Below are 26,154 nucleotides of genomic sequence, written 5' to 3'. Positions count from 1 at the left end.
AAAAAAAATAAACCTTTGGAAATCAAATTAAAAGGAAAGGAAAAAAGTTAAAGAATGCCAAAAGAAAAAGGAAACTTTCCACCAAAAAGGAAAAATTAAAATTAAACCTCAACTTTACCAAAAATTTGAAAACCCTAAGGAAAGGAAATTCACCTCCAAAAAAGGACAAAACCAAAACAAAAGAAAAATTGCCAAAAATCCCATTTAAAAAAAAAAGAACAAAAATTAAACAACTCCCAAAAAAAATCCCCAAGGGCCAAATTTTAATGTTTTACCAAACATTTTAAAAAACAATTGGCCCCAATCTATAAATTATTTGTAAAAAGGGAAATGAAAATCCCTACCAAATTCCTTCAAACCCACAAACTAAACCCAAGCCAAACCAATGGCAAACAGAAAAAAAAGAAAACCCAATCTCCCCTAAGAAAAGGCAATCTTAAAAATAAGAAATATTGGCCAAAAAAAAAAAAAATCATTCCAAAAAACACAACAAGTAGGAAATTTTACCAGGAAGGGCCAAAGGAAAACTTTCAAAAATTATTAGAATAACCCCCCTTCCCCTATTTGGAAAAAGATCCAGAAAAGCATTTGTAAATCCAACCCCTTCCCTAAAAAACACCGGGAAATAAAAAAGGCCAAATTTCACCCATCATTTAAAACCATCATAACATCATAATTAAGGAGAAACCAACCATTCCCAAAAATCCGGGGTACCCCACTACCGTTACATTTTATTGAAGAAACCTAACTTCTGGGCTAAAAAAAAAGGAAAAAAAGGCAAAAGGAAAAACCCTCTTTCCCGTGACATGATGGTTATTAGAGAACCCGAATTCTGCTAAAAGTTATTAGAAATAATCCCAACTTTAGCAAAGTTGCTGGTTATAAAATAAACCCACATAAGTCATCAGCATTTCTTATATATCACTAACAAAAATCCAACAGTCAGAGTTACAAAGAGAAATTCCATTTAAAGTAACTACTGATAATATAAAATATTTTAAGGAATCATCTGCCAAGGGAAATTCAAACTTTGGGCAAAATTACAAAAACTTTTCAACACAAAATTAAGTCTGAATCTAACCAATTGGAAAAAATATCAAATGCTCTTGGATAGAAAAGAAAATATAATAAAGATGACAATATTACCCTAAACTAATCTATTTATTTTAACAATCAAACTCCCCAAAAACTATTTTAATAACCTAGAAAAAAATAACAACAAAGTTCATATGGAAAAAAAAGGTCCAAGAATTTCAAAGGGAATTAATGAAAAAAAATCAAATGATGGTGGCTTGGCTGTTTTAAGATCTAAAATTATATTATAGGCAGCAGTTACCAAAACTATTTAATTTATTGGCTAAGGAATAAGGTTATTGATCCAGTGGAATAGATTAAATTTCAAAGGGATAAAACAGTCAACAAATATAGCAACCTAGTCTTTGACAAACCCAAAAGATCCCAGCTTTTGGGATAAGAACTTACTGTTTGATAAAAAATTGCTGGGAAAAGGTGGAAACTAAATAGGCAAAATGAAATTGATCCATACTTAACACCGTCCAAAGATAAGGTCAAAAATGGGTTCATGACCTAAGGCATAAAAAATAATTATTAATAAATTAAGGAACATAGGATAGTTTACCTCTCCAGACCTGTGGAAGGGGAAAGGTCTTTATGACCAAAGCAGAACTAGAGATCTTACTGATCCCAAAAATAGAAAATTTGATTATACCAAGGCGAAAAGTTTTGGTACCAAAACAAAACTAATCCAAACAAGATTAGAAGGAAGAATAAACTGGGAAAATATTTTTTCAGTCAAAGGTTCTGATAAGGCCTCATTTCAAAATATATAGAAATTAACTTTCCTAATTTATAAAAAAATCAAGCCATTCTCCAATTGAAAAATGGTCAAGGATATGAACAGACAATTCTCAGATGGAAGAAATTAAACTATTTCTAGTCATATGAAAAAAGATGCTCCAAGTCATTTATTAATCAGAGAAATGCAAATTAAAGACAACTCCTAAGATACCACTAAACACCTGTCAGATTGGCTAAGATGACGGGAAAAAAAAATATTTGATTGTTGGAGGGATTGTGGGAAAACTTGGGACATTGATTCATTTTGTTGGTGGGTTGTGACGAATCCAACCATTTTTGGAAAAGGTGATTTGGATCTATGCTCCAAAAAGTTATCCAAACTGTGCATACCCTTTGATCCAGCATTACTAAGGGATTATATCCCAAAAGATTATAAAGAAGGGAAAAGGGACCTGTATGTCCCCGAATGTTTGTGGCAGCCTTTTTGGTGGTAAAGCCCTGGAAACTGAATGGATGTCCTTAGTTGGAGAATGGCTGAATAAATTGTGGTATATGAAAATTATGGAATATTACTGTTCTGTAAGAAATGACCAACAGGATGATTTCAGAAAGGCCTGGGGAGACTTAACGGGCAATGCTGAGTGAAATGAGCAGGACCAGGAGATCTTATATTCTACAACAATACTAGATGATGACCAGTTCTGATGGATCAGGCCATCCTCCAACCGGATCAACCAAATCATTTCCTAATGGAAACATTAATAACTGAACTAACTATACCCAGAAAAAGAACTCTGGGAGATGACTAAAAACCATTACATTGAATTCCCAATCCTATATTTATGCACACCTCGTTTTTGATTTCCTTCCAAACTAATTGTACAATAATTCCAGAGTCTGATTCTTTTTTGTCAGCAAAATAATTTTTTCATGTTACTTATTTTATCTAAGTTATATTTTAATATATTTTAACATCTACTGGGTCATCCTGACATTTTGGGGAGGGTGGGGTGAGGTGAAAAATTGGAACAAGAGGTTTGGCAATTGTTAATGCTGTAAAGTTACCCATGTATATATCCTGTAAATAAAAGGCTATTAAATAAAAAAAAAAAAAAGGAATAAATGGACTTTTTCTTAAAATAGTCAGGAGCATATATTTAAAACCATCAGTAAGCATCATATGCAATGGGGAAAAACTGGAATCTTTCCCAGTAAAATCTGGAGAGACAATAAAGACTTTGGATTCTATTCTTGTTCATTCTCATGGTGTTTATCCTGCTGAGACCAAGGCCCTTCCAGAGGACCTCCAGAAAGCTAGCCTGAACATTACATTTTGGTACCCGAACATGGACGTAAAGATTTACACTCAGTGGTTCAATTGACAATGTCCTGAGTTCAGTGGAGAAGTCCCCATGACCTGGAAATAGGGTGAGTACAAAAATAGATAAGCAGGAAACTTTGGTAAGGGCTAAACTAGTGTTTCAGCTGAAATGGGACAAATGCTTAGAAAAGAACCTTCCCCACCCCAAGGGAAGTGTGTAGAATACATAATTAAGCTAAGAAAGAACCAAGGTTTGATTGTAACTTGGAAATAGATCATTGGACTCTTAGAAACATTAGAATACACATCTCTTTCGTTCTCTAAGGAAGAAAAATTAGAGCCAGATAAGTGGAAACTAGTGGGAGAACAGCTAATTGAATATTACAATGATAATGGTGCTGATTCAATTCCTGAAGAAACATTCTATATGTACAACATAATACAATTGGCATTAAGGAATTACATAAGTTTTAGAATAAGGAAAAAGAAGAAAGAGGAAGAAGTGGGGGATGGTATTGACAAAGCAGCTGAAATGCATGGAGAATTGGACAAGAAAGGAGTTGAGTACAATGCTGATGAACTTAAGGGATGTGGTACTTTGCACTTTCACAGCTCAGTTACACCCAAGCAGGAGCCATTAGGGCATTGCCCATCTCTTGACCATCCTTCCTCAATTTCACCTTCATGGGTGGAGGGAGGAGGAGGAGGGAGAAGGGCAGTGACATCATCAGCACCACCCATGCAGCAGCTTTGTCCACCCCCTATGACAGGATTACAAAGGGCACTAATTAAAGTTAAAGAGAAAGGGCAGGGTACATCTGATTTAAAAATAGAAGCATACCCTTTGATTGAAGAATTTGACTCTTCAGATCAAGAAAAAAATAAAATACACTCCATTTAATCTAGAAATTATCAAAGATCTGAAAAAGGCTTGCACTCTTTATGAGTCTATGACGTCTTATGTTAAGATGTTATTAGAGAATTTGGCTTGTGAAGTTTTAACCCCTAATGACTGGAAATCTACAGCAAGGACATGTTTAGAACCTGGACAAAACTTGTTGTGGCTTTTTGAATATAGTGAACTCTATAGAATACAAGACCCAGGAAATAGACAACCTGGAGTTAATATACTAGTTGCCTAAAATTCAACTAGCAGGTTTAGATCTTTGTGCAAACACTTTAGTGAAGATTAATTACCCTATAGCAGCATATGAGCATTGTTTCTGCTGTTATCAAAGCATAGAGCACCCTCCCAGGAAGACAGAATAGAGGGGAAGCATCATGAAAATAGAACAAGGTCCAAATGAACCCTTTTTTGATTCTGTGAGATGTCTGTAGACAGCTGTTGTAATGTTCTTGATGGTTTTTTGAAGGTCTTGGGACCAGCCTTCCTTTCAGAAGATTAATCACCACAAGAGTAGCCAGTTGTTAAAGTCCAAATCTTTTATTATCTCTTTCGCATTCTAGTTTCCTTGACTGGGGCCCAGGCTAATTTTCTTAGAAGCCTGCCACCACAATGCTGTGAGATGAAGTAAATGAATCTGGTTCTAAATCTGAGTCTCAGTTTATATGCTCTACACTGAGTATAAACCAATTATTATATCACCAGGAAACCATTATTTATTGTAAGACTAAATCAATCATACTGAGCTTAGAGAACTATTAAGCACTATGCTAAACTATATAACCATTGTATTTATCAATTCCACTGACTTAATACCTTGTAAGAATCCTTGTTTCAGAGTTCTGGCCCATAAAATGCTGTCATACAAACTATTGGTGAAAATGCAGCAACAGAAATTATGATAAGACAACTTGCTAAGGAAAATGCTAATGAGGTTTGTAGAAGAATAATACTAGGACTACACAAGGATGCTCCATTAGAGGAGATCATAAGACACTGTGCCACAGTGGGCACAAATACCTTTCCTACCCAGGCTATGATACAGACTTCCCAAGATCTGAACATGGGAAGACAGGGTTCCTTTTAGCAAGGGACTTCCAGAAAGACTCGCCAATGCTTTCAATATGGTAAAATAGGCATCTGAAAGATCAATGTTGGCATAGAAGACAGGATGGGAGAATAAGACCCAAAACCCTATGTCTAAAATGCAACAGAGGCTTCCATTGGGCATCAGAATGTAGAATGACTCAGGGAAATGGGAAGCAGGGCAAAAAAACACTTGAGACATGATAGCAGCTGATGTTACACCCAGAGAGTCTTCAGAAGTTCAGTACTCTAAATGATCAATCAGTGGAGAAGAAACCTGATGGGAAAAAGGGATTACAGTTGGGGAGAATAGAGTTGTATTCAGCTGGGATTACTGAGATATCCCCTGGAGAAGTGAAATCTGTCCCTGTCCAGACTATAGATCCTTTGCCTCCAGGCACAGTAGGCATTACCATTTCACCTCCTGAGAATGCTTCCGAAACAGTGTTCATCCATACACTGATGTGGGAAACTGGGGAATGTGTAGCTAATATCCCAGTCACTAATACAGGTAGACAATATGTAACAAGTTTACTGATACAGACTCCTAATAGGCAATCTGGTGATAGTTGCCCAAATTTTGAGCAACAGAATACAGGAATATTCTGGACTGCAACAGTTACAGCTAACCAACCTATGCTCGCTATTTATATAAATGGCATACCATTAGAAGGGTTGGTAGACACAGGTGCAGATAGTACAGTCATTAGAGAGCTTGCCCAGTCATTGGCCAAAGATTAAGGCAGATACTTATATGTCTGAATAGGAGGATCAATAGCAGCTGGAGTTAGTGCTACCTCTTTGAGATGGATATCTGAAAGTGAAACAGGAGTTTTTATTCCTTTTGTAGTTGAAAAAATCCCCATTAATCTATGGGGAAGAAACATCTTACAACAGTTAGGATTAAAATTGGCTTTTTAGGCAAACAGATGGAAACTATGGAACTCTTCAGCCTGGACTTCCATCTCCTACTCAATTACCGAGAGAATGGCCTCTTTGAGTTATAGACATTAAGAACTGTTTCTATTTTATCCTTCTGGATAAGAGGATATGAAAAGATTTGCTTTTTCAGTACCCAGTATTAATTTAGCTGAGCCTTATAAATGATATGAATGGACAGTTTCACCAAAGGGAATGAAAACTAGCCCTACTATTTGTCAAATGCATGTTGCTGCTGCTCTTACTCCAGTAAGAAAAGCATTTCCAAAAGTTATGTTATTACATTGCATGGATGATATCTTGGGGTGTACACCTGAGGAGCAAATATTAAAAACATGTCTACAAAAGACCATAGAAACTAAGGAACTACAAATTGCATATAACTCCAGAAAAAATTCAAAGACATGTGCTCTTTTTCAATACTTAGAATATGAAGTATATCCTAAGATGCTTACAAAAGCTTTCTTTAAGAACAGAGAAGAACACCTTAAATGACTTTCAGAAACTGATAGGAGATATCTAATGGATGCATCCAGTGTTAGGCTTAACTACCTGCCAATTACAACCATTATATGACATTTTAAGGGGAAATACTGCTTTAAGCTCACCATGCCAGCTTACAAAAGAAGCTCAAGAGATTTCAATGTGGTTGAAAGGTTTACTCAAATACCCTTGGAAATATCAGTTTTTGCTACAAAAAAAGGCACCCACAGCAGTCCTTCATCAAGGAGACAGTGTGATAAAGTGGGTGAACCTCCCAGAACAATGAGGACAAAGCCTTAGTCCTTACACAATGCTTGTGGCTAGAATTTTATTAAAGGCCAGTACAATTATCTGGGATAAGACCTGACAAGATATACACCTTTTATACCAATGAACAAATTAATGTATGCTGTGAAACCATCCTAGAGTGGCAAATTTTATTGGCCACAGCTCCAAATTTTACATACAGGTCTCCATTAAAGATAACCTGGCTATTAAATAATTAGCAATGGATTCTTGAAGAAAAGGTTTTTAAGGACCAACTATTTTTACAGATGCATCCAAACATAATATTTGTGCTGTATACTCTCATGACTTAACTATAAAGAGAGTAGTCAGAACTCCTTTTCAGTCCACTCAGCAGAATGAATTATATGTAATCATTCTAACCCTTACTTATTATCCAGGAGTTGTAAATATAATATCTGATTCAGCCTATTCAGTAGGTGTGGTATAAAGAATTGCCACAGCTCACATAAAATTTATAGCTTCCAATATATATCAGCTCTTTAAGGAACTTCAAGAGCAAATGAGAAAACATCCAGGTAAGATTTATATCTTGCATGTCCACTCTCATAGTGGACTTCCAGGTCCTATTTTTCATGGAAATTCAAAGGCAGATTGCCTTCTAACCATGTTATCCAATATTCCTTTATTTCAGGTACCCCAAGAATCTCATTCTAAATATCATCAGGCTGCTCGAACTTTATGTTTACAATTTGGGATAACAAAAGAGGAAACTAGAAGCATAGTAAAAAGTTGTGCAGCTTACCTTCCTTTCCATGCTCCTACACTCCCTCCAGAGAAAAATCCTCATGGTCTGAGACCCAGTTAAATTTGGCAAATGGATGTGACCCATTATAAATCTTTTGGTAGTCTGTCTTTTATCCATGTTGTAATAGACACATTTCTAGGATTTACTTTTGCAATACCAGCAGCAAAAGAGACAGCCCAAGTGGTCACTGAATTCTTTATACAAGCATTTGCAATCATGGGTTTGCCACAAGCAATAATAGCAGATAATGGACCTGCATATATTTCTAAACATTTTGCATATTTTTGTGCACAATATCAGATTTTACACACCACTTGCATACCTTTTAATCCTCATGGGCAGGCAATAGTAGAGACATTCCTCCAAAAACAAAAGAAAGGAAGAGCCACAGTTAACCCTAGAGAACTTTTAAATTTAGCTCTTTACACTATTATTTTTATTTTTGATAAATATGCACTGGCTCTGGCAGACAGGTTTTACAACCCACTGGAAGGGCAATGTCCAGTGCGAGCAGCTCCACTATCTTTAGATAATTGCCAGGTGATAGAGAGAGATCCAGAAAGTGGTGAATGGAAGGTACCAGATAGGATAACTGCTTGGAGGAAAGGGTTTACTTGTATCTCTACAGACAGAGAAGAAATCGGATGAGTGCCAACAAGCCATATTTGCCTTGTCCATTGGAGAGAGACAGAAAAAGAGAAGACCCTTGAAAAAAAGGAAAAGACCCAAGAAATATCAGATGGCAATTGACTCATGAACATCAAAAAATTGTTGATGAGACTACAGGACTTCAAAATCTGCAGGAATCATTGGATTCCCTGACATGTGAAGTAATGGACAATAGATTGGTTTTGGACTATTTCTAGGACTTACGGACATGTATAATTCCTCATGTTGATTCATATTGTTTGTTACATCACTATTAGCCTGTGTTAGATTACCATTTGCTTCTGTAATAACTTCCATGCTGATGGATTTATGTATACCTGTTTCAAGTAAGACCCTTCAGTCCAGAGAAAACCTGCTAACAATATTTGGTTTGGTGTTCTCACCTCCCTGAGAAGTCAGGGAGGGTGTGATCACTTCCTTTTTAGTGTTTTCACCTCTCTTCCCAAGAGATCAGGGAAGGCCTGACCACCTGTTTTCTAAAACAAAAGTAATTTTATTGTATGGAGAACCTAACTTATAGATAGGTTTGGAGATTTACTCATGGTTATGTATTGTTTGAGGTAACAAAAGACCAAGGGCTATTCTTCCTTGATGTTCCCATCTTATTCACTGTCACTATCCCAATTTAGCACTCAAAAGTTGTTATTAAAGTCCATAAAGAGGTCCCAGGTGCAAAGTTATGAAGTAATACCCTTTGGAAAAACAACTTTCTCAAATAGATTTTAAAAAATTATGCAATGTACTTTAAATTCAGGAATGTTGAAAAAAAAATTTTTCAGCCCCAGGGGTTACACTCCCAAGAACAGGAAATAGTAGGAGGGAAGGAAATAGATTTCTTTTTAAATTATCTTCCTTTATGATCAGTATCTATATGTCACAGAGTGCAGAACACATTTTAATATCAAAATTCAGAAGAACCCAACCCATGTTGTCATGACCATAATCTCTTACTATATCTGCATCTGGCAAATACCCAGAGGTAAAAAGATTCACATAAAAGATTTCTTTTTCACTAATAATGGATTGTCTATAGGTCTGATCATTCATGAACATTTATTCAAAGCCAGTAATTTATTTCTATTCATCCTCTATTATTATTATTATTATTATTATTATCATTATCACTATTAAGGTAACAGACCAAAATAGTCTTTGCAATAAACATAATTTGACAAAAAAAATTTTTTTAACTTTTTAAAAATAAAAGAAAAAAAGGAAAAATATTTCATTTATTTTATACCTGCCACCATATGATTTTACAAAGTTCTATTATTCTTGAGAAACTGCCTATTAAACTATTTAAGGAGGACTTTCCTTAGAAGAATGGTGGGAGGTCTGTAGTTTGATCACCAGACTCTGTAAGGACAAAATTGCATATTATTATAAACTTTACTGTCTGTTTTAAATAAGCAACAGTTATTGAGATTAAGAAATTAAGACATACCTTCTATTATTGCAGACAATTGGAAAACATGAAATATATTAGGAAAATGTATTATAAAAATCAAATAATTGTCTGCTGGAACATATTTTCCTGAACCAAGTAGCAACAAACTTTGGATATAATACAAGTCTTGATTGTCTCCACATGTCCCTGGTTTCAAGGAGGATTATTAAATACTAAAATCCATAATATATGATCACTATTTCCATATTTGTCTAAATAGATTCTCAATTCTCCTTGAAGGGAAGGAAGTTAGTGGAGAAATCTGGATATGGCTAACATTAAGTCAAGAAAAATGGTTCTAGTTTAGTTGATGAAAGATTTGACTGGCTTCCATAGAAGTACCATTTTCATTCCTAATTCAGTAAACATCTATTCATCACTATATGTAAAGCAATGCTATGAACAAAAAAGGCATATCAGGAAAATGGGTCATCTTAAGCAAAGATTCAGAGAATGTACTGGCCTTAAAATTTCTATTTTAGATAGGAGAAACAGACAGACAGAAGAGACAAAAAGAGACGGAAGAGAGCCAGAGCCAGAGAGAGAGACACAGAGAGAGAAAGGGGGGGGGGGGGGGGAGAGAGAAGGGAGGGAGAAAGAGCTCAAACTTTTAAAGAATTTATTAAATGACAAAGAATGTGCTAAGCACTGGTGATAAAAATTTAATAAAATAATGTTATCCCTGCCTTCAAAGAGTTTATATTATATTTGGGGAAGACTACATATATAAATAAGGTTGCTGGAAATTAGGAAGAATAAGGAAATTTCCTTGTGGGACAATGCAGCAAGTGATGGAAAAGGTGTGTATAATCTAGAGAGAGATGAGACAATAATGAGGTGAAAGATGAATGGAACCCTTCCCAAAATGGTGCTCCCAAAGAGAAAGTTACTATTGAGGAGAGGAAGACCCCAAGATGGAAGTTTCCCAGAGTGGTGGTGTGACATGCAAGGAGAGAAAAGTAAAGTATGAAAAAAGTTGAGGCAAGAGTGAATCAAAGTATGGTAACTTTTCTATAAAAGTTCTTACACACATATATACACACACACACATATACAATCATGATTTTCATGTGAGATTAGATAGCATGATCTAGTTTTCCTTGGATTTATTTATATCTTTTTAGTTACTAATGTAACTATTGTGACATTTTGAACCTATAGATCCAATAACCACCTTACAATCTTACCTGCTTTTGACTACCTTCAAGTATCTAACAAAGATTAAATTTTAAAAAGTTGTCATGCTCACGGAGCTCACAAATCTAGTGGGAAAAAAATGACAGAAAAATCATGCACTTTTTCAACAACAAAATAGAAATGTGTAAGAATTTAAATAATCTTAAATGGATAAAATAGCACAAGCTTCATATCGCTTCAAATGTAACTACATAAACTTAATTTTATTACTTAATTTAATTTTATACTAATAAAGAAGCATTTATTTATTGCCTTATTTGGTCTTCCAGGTACTGAGGTAAATTCTAGATAAAAAATAAAAGCAAAGCAGTCCATGTCTTCAAAAGAAACAACATGTATACATACCAAACTAACAACAGTTACAATACCCTTCCACATATGGGTACGGTTATTGTATCTTTCAGAAAGAATAATGTTATGGGCCAGAACTCTGAACTTGAAACAAAGTATTCTTACAAGGTATTAAGTCAGTAGAATTGATAGAGTAATAGTTATCTAATTTAGCATGGTTCAGTATGATTGATTTAATGCTATAAGGAGATGTTAAGGGACCTTGAAGTAAGGTACTAAGTGGAATTGAGGAGACAATGGTTAAATCCAATTTAGCATTGATTTAATCCTAAAACAAATAATAGTTTCCTAGTGATATAGTGATTGGTTTGTACTCAGTGTGTAGCATATAAGCTAAAAGCTTCACGCAGGGAGATTCAGAAATTCAGAGACAAGTGGACAGAAGGTTGGAGGCTGAAGGCTGGAGCACAAACACTTGGACTCAGACAGATTCATCCCATCTCACACCTCCTTGGTGGCAGGCTCTCCTCCTTCGCTTCTCCACTGAAAGCAAGACTCTGGAAGGTCCCCAGAAAAGTAGCTGAGCCCCAAGTGAAGGAGATAAGACTTTGAAGGAGACAATAAAGGATTTGGACTTTAACACCTGGCTGTACTTGTGGTGATTACTGAACTGAAAAGAAGGCTGCTCCTGAGACCCCCAGGAAAACCGAAAGAGAGAACATTACAGAAGAGAATATTGGAGATCTGATAGCTAGCTATGATGGACTGTGTGGGACACAGGTACAATGAGAGAACTTATTTATGTGGAGTCTCTTTACATTTTGTCCATTTTGTCCTAGCACTTAGCATAATGTTTGGAATCTGGTAGGGGCTTAAGAAATACTTGTTGAATTCAACTGTTTGTAATAAATTCTAAAGGTTATAAGAGCAAAAATTATTTAGTTTGAGTATTCTAACACTTCAAAATATAAAGAATTTGATAAGTGTAGATCCTCTCTGCAATGATGAGACAATCCTTTCATATCTTAAGAAACTCTTTCCTAAATTCCTAGGGCAAGAAAAATTCACCATTTGAAGCCCAAGCTGTTGAAAAAGATTCTTCTCATTAGTTAGGGCTGATCCTCTTATGACACTTGGCCTGTTTGCTGAACCAGGAATCTAAGCTTTTCAAACTGAGAAATACCTGCAAGAGTTTATGCTTATTTAATTGGTATAGTTTTATGAACCTGGAGAATTTCTATTCATAGTAAGGTTTCAGTAAAAACTTTAGTAGGGAGATTAGATACTTACTTCATTGAAAATAAATGAAACTTCTTTCTTCTCCCCCACTTTAATAGAAGAAATAGGAAATGTTGCTGTGCCTAGTGTCTCATCCATGACATAATTGGCATCCATTAATGTTATCTAAAGTAAGGACAAGATAATGCATATGTTGTTTATGTATAATTTTCTATGATTTGATGAGCAATTGATTAATACAATTTAATCCTGTTCTTATAAATAAAACATTAATGGCATTGAGCTATATTCCCAGTATAAGAAGCAAAAATTCTCTGAAGTTATTAACTACTAAAATTCTGTATTCATAAAAGTAGTTATGTTTATCTTCATAGACAGCTAATTGCAAAATTCATCTTTACTAAAAGTAAAGTATTCAACTGTTGGAAATGCAGTCATTTTTTTTTTCTTGTTTAGTTTAATGTCCTCTTTTTGATTCAGGATATGTTTCCCTCCAAGGACACATAAAATAGAGGACAATCTCCCATTGCTCAATTCATGCATTCTCCCTTAGACACAAATATTCCCAAAGTCATGTCATGGAGAATGATAACCTGTTATAATATCAAACTCCACTTAGAGGAACTGAGGGAGGTGAGAACCAAGCATCAACCTCAAAATGATATAGTGAAGATATTAGAAGACATTCCTGGCTCCTGACTAACAAAAATATCACTAAAATTATGTATCTCATTTTTTGTTTACCTCCAAAATGTTTTCCTGATTAGGATCCAAGATAAATTCAAAAGTTTCATTCCAAACAGGGTTCACATCATTATTGAAGTGTCTTGTCCGTTTTCTGCTATCAGGTGTTGAGGAGATGAAAAGTTCCACATAGGGATCTGGAGTGTCAACTATAGTGAGTAAAGATGGAGGGAGTAGGAAATATGGATGGCATCAATTTATTTGTACTCAAAATGTTAAATAAGTTAGAGATAATGGAGTAAAACATTTTACAAATAGTTGCCTAGAGTGAAAAAGCACTCATTTTACAAAAATGGAGAGTTGATATGTAGTATACCTTTTTCACAAAAACTTACTAGCCATCACAGTAATCCTGTTAGGAGATAGCATTTTCCAGAGAGAATTAAGAAACAGGGAAGTTCAAATGCTTTTTGAGAGAATAATAATGAATCACTGGCATGGACATTATCTCTAAACCTAAACAATGAAGCCAGAGTACAGCATTTCTTCTTCCTCTGGAAACAAGTGGACAATTTGTCTGCCATCATACACATTTGGGTCATAGTAGTACTAGTACTAATATACTGCTAATATCATTAATTTAAATAATTAATTATTTAATAGAAATTCTTTTACTAATTATAGTATATAAATTGTATTTTTCTGTTTGTTCTTTTATATGTTTATACTCTGGTTTCATTGTTCAAGTTTAAAGATGGGGAAAGAAATAGTTAAGGTATTCCATCTTCTCAGTACTCAGCCAATTTCAGGTTGACTGAAATTCTGGTTTTAGTTTTGATCAACTTGGTCAGCATTTAACATTTGCCTTGACCTCTACAAAAGATTCTGGTAGTAGAAGTCAGATCAGTTGAACTATGTTGTTGCTATTGATTTTCTTCAGCTAAATAAGAAAGCATGTAATGTGAGGACAGAAACAGCTTCACATCTCAGTCTAATTTAAATCTTGACACATACTCCTATTGATGGGTATTAGAAACTGATCTTTTCAAATCACATAGACAACATGAAACAACATGCACCATTAATTTCAGAATTCTGGTGTGAGCAACTTATTCAGAAGGGTGGTTGCTTTCCAAACATCAGTGTCATCCTACTAACATCTGCCTAAAGCAACAGCAGGTCTTTCTATCATTTCTGCTTTGTCAGAGCAAGATATTTAATGATTCATAGTAGTTACAGATAATATTTTCTAAGCACTGAGTGCATTTTAGTTCAATTCAATTGGCATTTTGTTAAATGTGTGGCTTGAAACGAGTGCTGAATTTGCAGTCAAAAGATCTGAGTTGAAATACCACTTCCAATATTTACTACTTGTGTTACCTTCTCCAAGTCTCAACTTCTGTGTCTCAGTTTCCTTATATTTAAAATGAGAGATTGTGAATAGATGACCTCAAGATTGCTTCTGTCCAGGAATATATTGGTAAATGTGCAACAGTGACTCACTGGGTAGAGGGAGGGGAGGGAAAATGCATACAGCATATACTTTTAAAGTTTAATCTGATTTAATTAATTATTAATGATTAATAATTAAAATAATTTAATTAATATTAATATTTTCTTTATCACTATTTTAAGTCTAGCCAATCAACAAAATAATATATCAAGCCTTGATTTATATTATTTGATGATTTTTAAGGTGTAAATAAATACTCCTGTTAATTTAAGTATCAGCTCTGTTGATATCTCTCAATCTACCATCTTATACTTACTATGTATTTACTATATGCAATGTATTCTAGTCAATGTGAAGAAAAATTTAGAAACCAGTATCAGGTCTCAGAATTAGCATTCTACTAGAGAAATCAACACTGAAAAGAAAAAAAAAAACAGTTGAAATACTAAAGATTTTGGAGTCATAGGACTTGAACTCAAATTCTGTGATCTTGACTACATGCATGATCTTGACAAATCATTTCATACCTCTAGGCTTCAAGTCTTGCAAAAAAGAAAAGATGTTAGATTAGATAACCTTTAAGGGCCTAGTAAACACAAAATTATTTGAAAGGGCTAGAGAACTAGTAATTATAAGAATTAGAGAAAGCCTCAAAGGAAGCTAAGGATTCTCAGATGTACAAGCAAGAAGCAGATACACACCGGGCGTGTACAATCTGAAAGAGTAGAGAAGCAAGAGATGAAATGTGTAATTCAGGGAGCATGAAGCAGGCCACTTTATCTGAACTATTCAGTTCCTAATGATATCCATCAGGCAACTGACAATGAAGGACTAGATTATAGAAAAGATGAGGGCAAGATCCTATGCAAATAAATAAAATAATAGGGACCAATATGATCATCAAAAAGATGGAACACCTCTACTTATTCAGTAGAAAATGGATATTGGTCCAGCAAAGGAAAATGAGAAGAGATCAATCAGAAAGGAAGAAAAATAGGAAAAAGTAATATCATGAAAGCTGAAGAAAAACAGAATATTTATGAAAAAGTTAGTGGCAAAAGCAACAGTTTATTCTTTTGTGTTTTTTTTTTAATTTTCTTTGATTACATTTGAGTTCTAAGCTGTTTTCCTCCCACTTTCCCAACTCCTCACTAGGAAAGGGCAACATTTGAAAAAGATATCTGTGTGTGTGTGTGTGTGTGTGTGTGCGTGTGTGTGTGGTGTGTGTGCTTGTGTGTGTACACACAGACAGAGATACATACACACACACACATATATATTATATATATTTGGTGTTTGCATATATATATATATATACACACATATACATACATATATATGTGAAACCATATGATAAATAGTTCCATATTTAAGTTCTTTTCTCTGAAGATGAATAGCATTTTCCTTCACTGATCCTTTGTAGTTAATTTGAATATTCAAATAACTCAGCCTAATTTATTCATTAAAATTTATACTTGAACAATACGATGTTACATATACAGCGTTGTCTTGATTTGCTTGTTTCACTATGCAAGTCTTTCCATGTTTTCCTAAAATCAACTTGCTTGTCATTTATTATGGAACAATAGTATTCCATCCTAATCATATGCTACAACTTATTCAACCATTCCCCAAGTGATAGCTAACCCCCTCAAATTCCAGATTCTTGCCACCATAAAGCAAAATGTTAGAAATATTTTAGATCATATAGGTTCTTTCCCTTTTCCTCTTATTACCTTGGGAAAGAGGCCCAATATAGTATAGAAATAGAATTTGAAAAAAAATGAGAACAAGCTCTTTTATGACCCATATTCACTTCTAATGATAGCAGTAATAAACCCTTAAACAAAAGGAAATAACTTGTTATTTTTTCTGTCACTGAGATGAACAATAAAGACAAGGAATACGAAGAAGAGAGGCCAAAAATTCCCTAATGGAGCTTACTCCTTCTTTAAAGTTATGATACCATGACTGGTAGCTTAAAAGCGTTAGGAATATAATGAATAAAAAGATCATTCCATAGCATCCAAATAAAACAAGATCATTTTAGCAGAGAAAAACCAACAGACTGACTGGCTCCATGACACAAAATTATTCTATTCTATTACCAATTATGAACTGTTAGATATTTTTTTACTTTAAAAATGGTCAAATAAGTCCAAGAATAAAGTAAAATTGGAACACTAGCTTATAAGAGCTGTATTTTTTAATAAATATGGTGCTCAGACAGATAATGGTCTATGAAAATCTAGTAAAATATCTTTTGTAATTACAAGAGAACATGCAAAACTATGGTATACTTTTCATGATATAGCACAACTTTGCTCACTGGATTTGTGGATTTGCTGAAGTTTAAATGTAATTTTTAAAAATCCTTCCTAAAATGTTTTTGAAACTAAATCAGTCTGCTTTCCTGCTTTATTAAATATAATACAATGAATAAACTGAATATTTATGTAATGACTGGGGCTCTATATTGTTTCATTGTGATTATTATGCTCATTTCACTTTATTAGTACTATGGTCTTATGTAAAACCAGCCCACAAAGTAACCATAAAGAAGTAAACCTTCTTTGTTTTTATTATTCTTGGACATTCATGTTGGCCCATAACCAACTGTTGCCCTATCTTCTATCCTTTGGAATTATAGAAACTCAGAGAAGAAAATGACTAAGAAAGGTATCTGGTCAACCCAAACCTAAACAAGAATCCCTTCAATGCAGTCTCTAAATGCCCATCTAAGCTCACTTAAAGACCACTCGTGATAGGAAATACATTGCTTTCTTCCAAAGCAACAGATTCCATTTGGGGACAACTTTAATTGTTAGGCTATGAGTATATTTTTGTATATATATAACACCTCACTTTTTTAAATTTAAATTTATGTTGATGATTTATAATTTGAAATTTGATGCCAGGCTTATATTATAAAGTAAAATTGATTACTTTTTAAATATCTATTTCATCACCTTATAGGAAGATTTAGACAAAACATGTAGCAGAGTGGACAGAGGGCCAACTTTAAGCTAGGAAGACCTTTTAGTGTACAGAGCAATTATATGAGTCCCTTAAGTTTCCAAGAAGATTCTGACCTTCTTTTGGTATTCCCTCATATATCTGTACTTCCTTATACCAAAGAAGTCATAGTTCCTGTCCCTTTCATTTTCCTATATAGAAGTGAGAGTGCTCGTTGAGCTTCATTGTTGATTAGTTATTTCAATCATGTCTGATTTTCTGACCCACTGGGAGTTTCTTAGCAAAGATACTGGAGAAGTTTACCATTTCCTTCTCCAGCTCATTTCACAGATCAGAAAACTGAGTCAAACAGCATTAAATTACTTTCCCAGGGTCATAAAGCAATTTGAACTTAGTCTTCCTGACTTCAGACCCAGCACTCTATCCTCTGAATCACCTGACTGCTCTATTGGGCCTTTGTTCTATTAGGGAAAAACAGTTAAGGGGCATAGCAATATATATATATATGTATGTGTGTATATATTTTCATTATTGGAACCCTTTCCACCATGAAGATCAATAGTTCTTCTGTTGAGTCTCAGACAGTTTCCTAGGATATTGACTGACAAAGTAAGAGGCTCTTCCATGACCTAGAGCCTTTAACATACCAAGGAATGAAGAATCAATCATTCCATTAATGGAAGGATGGATTCTATTCCACACTCCCTGCAATAGCTAATAGAATTTATATCTAACACAGTCACCTCTTACTCTTCACTTATCATTTTCCCAAATTTGCCAGCTACAGACCCTTCCTCAGCTGTTCAAGTTCCCAACCTCTCCCCTTCTTCATTGGGCATTGTAGTGACTCCTGTGCAGATGCTCATGTGAAGCTACACAAGAATCATTGAGACAACTAGCTCCCACCCCAAAAAAATATAGAATACACACTCAACCTCACAGTTTACCTAAAGACTTCAACAAAGAGCCCTCAGTTACCTAAATCTATATTCTTAATCAGTGATCAATTAAGAGCCTCCCTCCTCCATGTTTAGTTTTTGATGACTGAGTTATACAAGAAGTTTTTGATGACTGAGTTGTACAAGATGAGTAAACATGGATGAGTTACAGTTTCTATCAAAGATTTCATTCTATTTGTTTCTCCAAAATCAATCCCTTTAAATTTCCTTTTACTATCAAACTAACATCATTCTTCATCACATGGTTTCCTAATCTTGATACCGTACTCACTTCCTCACTTCCCTCTATAAAAACAATTCAGTTACCAAATCTTGTAGTTTCTATATACACTCATCATTCACACCAGTCCTTTTCATTCTGCTCACATATCTATATCTCTAATTAAAGTCCTCATTACCTCTTTCTTGGACTATAGCATCCTAATTTGTTTTCCTGTTTCAGGTTGCATCACTCTTCAATCCATCTTCCATTCACCTTCCAAAGTGATTTTCCCAAAGCATGGGTTCATTATGGTATGGTCATATAACCTCAACAAATTCAAGGACCCTCTATTATCTCTAGAATTAAATACAAAATCTTGACCACCTGACCTTTTCCTACCATTCTAATCTTGTTATACTTAGCTCCTCTCTCCCTACTTTATGTCCTTACATATAAAACTCTATCCTATAAACCCATGACTTTACACTACCTGCCCCTCTTGCCTTAAATATTCTCTTTCACCTCAAATTCTTAAAATCTCTATCTTCCTCTAAGACTTAGTTCAAAGACCCACCTTTTACAACAGACTATTTTATGGCTGCCTCTTCTAAAGTTTTTCCCTGGTTTTTCTCTGTGGTATTTTCCATCTTCTCCATATGTACATATTTATTTATATGGTTTTGCCCCCTTTAGAATGTAATCTCCTTGCTGACAGAGACAGTTTTTAGTGCCATTTTTAATATCTTCAGTTTTTAACATATTGGCTGGTTTAATAAAAATTTAATAAATGGCCAATGATTCATAATTTATTTTTGACGCAGCTGTTGTCATTATGAGTTCACAACATTAAAAGTTTTTTGTTCCTCTTTCTATTTATATTTTAGAGTCATTGTGTATATGGTTTTCTGGTTCTGTTTACTTCACTTTTCACCAATTCTCAGAAATATTTCTATAAATTTTTTCTGCTCATTCTTAATAAAGTTTCTTAAAATGAAGGAATATTCTATTGTATTCAATGCACTACAATTTTTAAAACATTTATCAACGAGAACCTACTATTTCCAGTTCTTTGCTGCCACAAAAGCAACTATTGCTATAAAATATTTTGGTTTATATAGAACCTTACTTTTTTATTAGTGATCTCTGTGGGGATATGACTATCAGCAGAAAAAGATATCTACAATTTTTCACACCCACTTTATTCTCCCATGTTTTAGAAAATGCAAGATAAGCAGATATGGGAGAGACTTTTTTTCTTGAAGAAGTTACTCATGATGAAATCACGTTCCATGAAGAGACTGTTGGTAGATAATTGCTTGAATCAAATAAAAAAATTATGGGTGGATACCAGAAAACATGTTCAAAACATTAGTAAATCAAGACTCATGAATGTCTTTAACCTGCAGGCTAATACTGCAGGTTAACACTTAAGTGTTTATGATTCAGAGAGATAGGGCAGAAGGTGGCTTTGGGCCAAAATGAATGCCATTTTTTAACCAATAATATTTAAAAACTGAACATGAGTTTTTCTTTTGGATTGTGGAAAATCTTCAAGACAATCATTTATATATACACATAATCTAAAGGAAATCATTTATTAAAATATTGAATACAAGATCATCAGAAATTATTCCTTCGGGCAGAACAAAAAGGACATAAGACTTTGGGATATAGGTATGTATGTTTTGAAGTTATTATATTACAAAGTTTTGACTGTACTGAATATGTTAATAATAAATTTATCCTTCTGAAATTATGATGCCCTGGTTTATGGGGGAGTTACAAAATATTTACATTAATTTAATCATATTTTAGCTTTTAAGATTTAGAAACATGGTGGGGGGAGAGAAAATATTTTTCCCACTGTGTGGAAAAAAACAAGTATTTTGAAGTATGCTAGGCATCTACTGAAATGCTGTGCCATCAGCAATATTATTTAATACTTATAACATTGCCAACTCAAGTAAAAACTATTTTCACAGAGGAAAGAAGTAACATTTTCCTATTGCAATAACCATTTCTATAAACTATTCCTTTTCTTACAAGAAGTTTCATTAAAATATAGTTTCATTAGAATAAAGAGATCCTAATAGGGAAACAAAGGTTAAAAAATAAACATTGAAAGGTGTGGCTATAGTTAATAAATAAGCAGTGTTAACAGAATAACAAATTCAAAATATAACAAAATCAGCACTTAATTTTTAAAGACATCACAGGACCAATGATAGGAAAAAAAGGACATGGTAATAAATTGATATGAATGTTCATTTATTTTGTTCTTATTTTTCCTTGTGAAAATTTTCTCAACTCAAATAGATATGTTATCTTATCCATGTAGATATTTATTTCAAAGATACTACCTATTCCCTGAGAATTTAGTCCCGGTCATTCTATTGTCTTCATAACAAATAGATGAATAGATGTAGCCATATCACACATATATGCTAAATGTCTCCAAGGGATCTTGACTATCAGTGAAAGTTCAAATTTCTTTGTCTGACATAGAAGACTTGATATCACATCACTTTTCTCAAAACTAGACAACATAATATTCCTATTTTCCCCTGTTTTTTTATTTTATCCTTTTTGATTATGAGGTAGCATAGGGTCTATAATATTTGAAGATTGTTTGTCCCTTGCTCTCTATTGATAATTTAAACACAATTTTTACTAAAGGATTTTTAAATTGATTTCAATGAGAGATTTTTTAAAAGACAATAGCTTTGAGACTAGGAAGGTGGAGCAATGGATAGAGAACCAGCTCTAAAGACAGGAAGACCTGAGTTCAAATTTGACCTCAGACACTTAACACTGCTTACTGTGTAACCTCGGGCAAGTCACTTAACCCCAATTGCCTCAGGGGAAAAAAGACCATAGTTTTGGACTAGGAGTTAAGAGAAACCTCAATTTCCCTTCTCTTTCTCCTGTGACTATGGACATCTCTCTAAGTCTCAGAAAAAAACAACTATAAAATAATTTAATATTTTATATTAAAATTTTGAGATAAGTATACCTATGATAGTTATAGCTAGGTCCTGATTAGTGCAAATACTGGTCACATGTATTTAAATTCACATTATTCAAAATTATAGTTATGTGAAAGAAAGAAAGAAAGATTTATTAAGTATTTTTCTGTGCCCTAGGCAATGTGCTAAATCCTATATAAAAATTGGCTCATTTAATCCTCACAAAAGCCAAGGGCAATAGTTATTATTATAATCCCTATTTTATAGCTGAGGAAACTGAAACAACTGGATGTTAAATGACTTGCTCAATGAATATCCAAAAGCTATTAAGTTTCTGAAGCTAGATTTGAATTTGTCTTCCTAACTCAAGATCTAGTACTAAAGATAAGTAAAATTTAAAACACAGTAATTGATTATAGCATAATATAACACAGTACAAATTCTAATAATATTACCACCTCATTTGCTCTAATCAGTAACTTGCTTGTATCTCAGTTGATAGGCTTATATAAGCTAAAGTATATAAAGATGCTTAAAATGTTATGAAAATATTAGTTATCAACTTTTATTATCAAAGTATTAAAATGTAAATACTTAAGTAGTTATGCTACAGATTAATAATGACTATGAGTAATTTTTTCAAAACATAAGTATTTCTTTTCTATTCTACAATTTAATTTTTAAAAATAAAGAAAACAAACACAAAAACCTTGCAATAAAGACTATATATGAATAGTTATCTCTTTCTTAGAAGAAAAGAATTGTAAATTACAGGGGTATCTATCAATTGTAGAAAAGCTAAATAAATCACAAATGTAATGAAATAGTATTATGCTGTAAAAAATATTTTAACTAGGTGTTTCAAAAATAATCTGGGAAGCATTGAAGCAAATCAAAACAAGCTGAAACAAGAAAATAATTCATATGATCACAACAATATTGTAAAATGAACAATTTTGAAAGATTCAAGAATGATGATCAATTCAGTGATGAAGCATTATTTCAGAGGACTGATGAAGAATGCTCCTCACCTCCAGCAAAGGTCATGGACAAAGTATGGAAAATATGACATACATTTTTGGACATAAACAATTGAAAATTTTTGTTTTATTTAATTATGCAAAATCATGAAGGAATTTTTGGGGTTTTTTTATTCTCAATGGGGTGAATGAGGTAAAAAATACATTTTGATCACTAAAAAAACAAAAGTTTAATTTTAAGAAGGAAATCAAATGATGTAATTATATATAGTTAAACCAAACAAATTTCCATGTTAACCACATAATACAGTTTTGTATATCTCATTCTGCATCTTCAATCTATGATCGCTCTATTAAGAGGTAGTTAACATCCTTCATTATAGATCATTCATCATAGGATCATTATTGATTCCTAGAATTATAGATGATCACAATGTTAATTAGATATTGAATAATTAAAAGTCATTCAAAGTTAATTTTCTTTACCATTTATGTTTTCTGCTATTCTATAAATTTTACTCCTTTACTCAGTTTACTGTGTTATTTATACAACCCAGATTTATCTGAAACAATCTTTTTCATCATTTAATATGACACAATATTATTCATTTACATTTATATAGCAGCATTTGTTAGTCATTCCCTAATGTGTGGATACTCCTTTATTTTCTACTATTTTGACAACAAAAAATTTCTATAGATTTTTTTTTTTTTGCTTCTATAGGTATTAGTCCTATAGATAAATGGTTTCTCTCCTTTCTTTGATTTCTTTAAAGAATAAGCCTATTAATGGCATAGTTAAGTTAAAAGGTATGAATGAATTAGTCATTTTTGGGACCTTATTCTAATTGCTTTCGTGAACTCAACAAAAAACAACAGTATATTAATCAATGCTTTCCTATAATGCCTACATTTGTCTTTTTTTTTCTTTTCAATTTATAAACCAGACTTTATGTGATATAATTTTGGAGCAACTTTCATTTGTATTTCTTTAATTATCAATAACCTGGACATTTTCCCTTATAGATATTAATCACTTCAATTTCTTACTTTTAAAAAATGTTCATTGTTATATGTTCATCATTTATGAAATGGCAAACTGATTTTTTTAAAAATAAATTTGGATCAGTTCCTATACATCTTACAAATGTCAGTTTCAATACAGAAATGTGCTGTAAAAGGTTTTTTTTTCCCCAGTTAGAGTTTCCTTCTGGTTTTAAATTCATTGTTTTTGCTTGTGTAAAACAAATTATGATTTTACATAATTAAAATCCAAAATACATAAAATCTATTTTATCTTCTATAATTTTCTCTATTTCCTGGTCATGAATTTTTCTCCTAACTATATATTCATAAGGTAATTTCTTCCTTGTTCCTCTAATCTGTCTGTGTTTATATTTAAGTCATTTATTCATTTGGAGCATATCATGCAACATGAAATGAGGTATTTGTCTAAACTAGGGGTTTTAAACCTGGAATATTGGACTTTATAGGTAAATTACATGATTTCTATTAACTTGAATAGGGAAAAAACTGTATTTCCACTTAGCTTTAGTTTTCTTTGGGATTCTATGCATTTTATTCCATCTATTAAAAAAGGGAGGCAGAGGCCCCAATGGGTTGTGATACAAGTAACTTATACAACCAAAATTCAGAACCTCTGGGCCAAGCCTAATACCTACCAGGCTAATTTCTAGTCTTCTCAGGTATTTTGCTTAGTTGCTGTTAGAGATTTTTGTTTTGTTTTATTTCTAATTTGGAATTTGTTTGTTTGTTTTGGGAGAGATGTTGCTTGCTTGCTTTTTTATTTTTTGGTTTATTTTTGTGAATAGTGAGTTTTGTTTTTTTTTGTTTGTTTTTTACCAGTAGCTGTGGTATTTTTATTTTAAAACATTATGCAACTAAAATGATGAAGTTCAACATGTTTTGTATCTAATCTGCTCCACTAATGGACCTCTTTATTTCCTAAGTAAAGCCAATTTATCAAGGTATGTACTTATTTGCGATATTACTTTGAGATCTGGTACTAATGAGCCTGTTTCTTTTTCAATTATTTTTCATTTATTTGCTTAATATTTTGACCATTATTTTTCTTTAGATGAATTTCATTATTATCTTTATTAGTCCCCCAAATAATCTTTTGGTAGTCTGATATAGCAATGAATAAGTAAACTAATTTTTGAAGTATTATTTTTGTTATATATAATATGCTATATTATAATTTTATAATATAATATAATATAATATGATTTTATATATATAATAATATTATATATAAATATTATGTAATATATAATACATAACATAATATAATATATATATATATCTATTAGTCCAGCCTACCCACGAACAATTAAGTTTCTTCATCTTGGAAGCTAACTCCATCCCTGTATCCTACACAATGGAAATATCTTTTCTTTTTAAGATGTCTTTCGCTAATTGACAAGTTTCTTCTAGAATCTCTAATTTAAGCAGGCCAACAATGTTTTCATTCTTTTCTAGACTCACTAATGACTCTCAAAAATTTCTGTGCCATTCCCCCATATCAGGTAATTCCATCTCTTTCTTTCACCTTTTCAACTTCCTTTTATGTACTGTTCCCTCTTATAATGTAATCTCCTTTAGGCAAAATCTTTCGGGTTATATTTTTATTCCCACTTCTTAGCATAGTTTCTGGCACATAATAAGGAAACTAAATTATGTAGACAAGGTCATCCAGAGAAAGTATTTATATATGGCTAAGTCATCAAGATCTTACAGTGCTAAGCATGCTGCCTAAGACAGGCCAATAGAACTGATTATAGCATGCCTGAATATAGTAAAATAAATTCCCAGAAAATTAGGAACTTGATAATGATCTCATTGTAGCTTAATCAGAAATGAACTTCCTTTAACCACAGAAGCATGTAAAATGTGAGCAAAAAAAAAAAAAATGTGAAGTTCTTATGGAAACCTCAAACTATCACTTGAAAAAATGACCAAAATTATCTTTTAAAAAAGAAATAGTTCATGTACTTTAACATATTTAACATCTATTGGTCTATCTCCCATCTAGGGGAGCAGGTCAGGGGAAGGAGGGGAAAAATTTTGCAGAAGATTTTGCAAGGGTCAGCGTTGAAAAATTACCCATGTATATATCTTGTAAATAAAAAGCTATAATTAAAAAAAAAAAGAAAGAAATGGTTCAAATACAGTGAATTGAGCACTCTTCCAATGCCTTTCATCATTATTTTCCTTGAAAGGCAAAACAGAAAATAATCTTTAGTTGGTACTGAGTTTTTCTAACTGACTTAAATGGTTTATTTCAATGAATGAATAAAATGATTTGTTTGAAACTATGACACAGAAATGTTACAACTAAGGAGACTTCCAGTACAAGAAATCTTTTTTCCAGACCTATTTAATAGCTCCATGAAGAGTAGTTTCATTTACTTCTTTGCTCAGAGGGCAGCTCATCTTGCCTCTTTCATCATGAACTATTTTATA

General features: G+C 33.0%; 1 protein-coding gene across 2 annotated transcripts in view; it reads right to left on the bottom strand.

The window, feature by feature from the left end:
• Positions 1-26,154, bottom strand: part of PLA2G4A (phospholipase A2 group IVA) — a 180,124-nt gene that overhangs the window by 98,096 nt on the left and 55,874 nt on the right. The window contains exons 4-5 of one of the 2 annotated variants that reach the window (XM_031937047.1): positions 13,193-13,341; positions 12,500-12,613 (exon numbers count right to left, since the gene is read on the bottom strand). The exons of the other annotated variant lie outside the window; for it this stretch is intronic. Coding sequence (XP_031792907.1) covers positions 12,500-12,613; positions 13,193-13,341 — 263 coding nt within the window. The remainder of the gene's footprint in view (positions 1-12,499; positions 12,614-13,192; positions 13,342-26,154) is intronic. 2 annotated transcript variants of the gene reach the window in all.

The sequence above is a fragment of the Sarcophilus harrisii genome, chromosome 4 (assembly GCF_902635505.1).
Source record: "Sarcophilus harrisii chromosome 4, mSarHar1.11, whole genome shotgun sequence".
NCBI classification, from domain to species: domain Eukaryota; kingdom Metazoa; phylum Chordata; class Mammalia; order Dasyuromorphia; family Dasyuridae; genus Sarcophilus; species Sarcophilus harrisii.
This window is presented reverse-complemented; position numbering and strand designations above follow the sequence as displayed.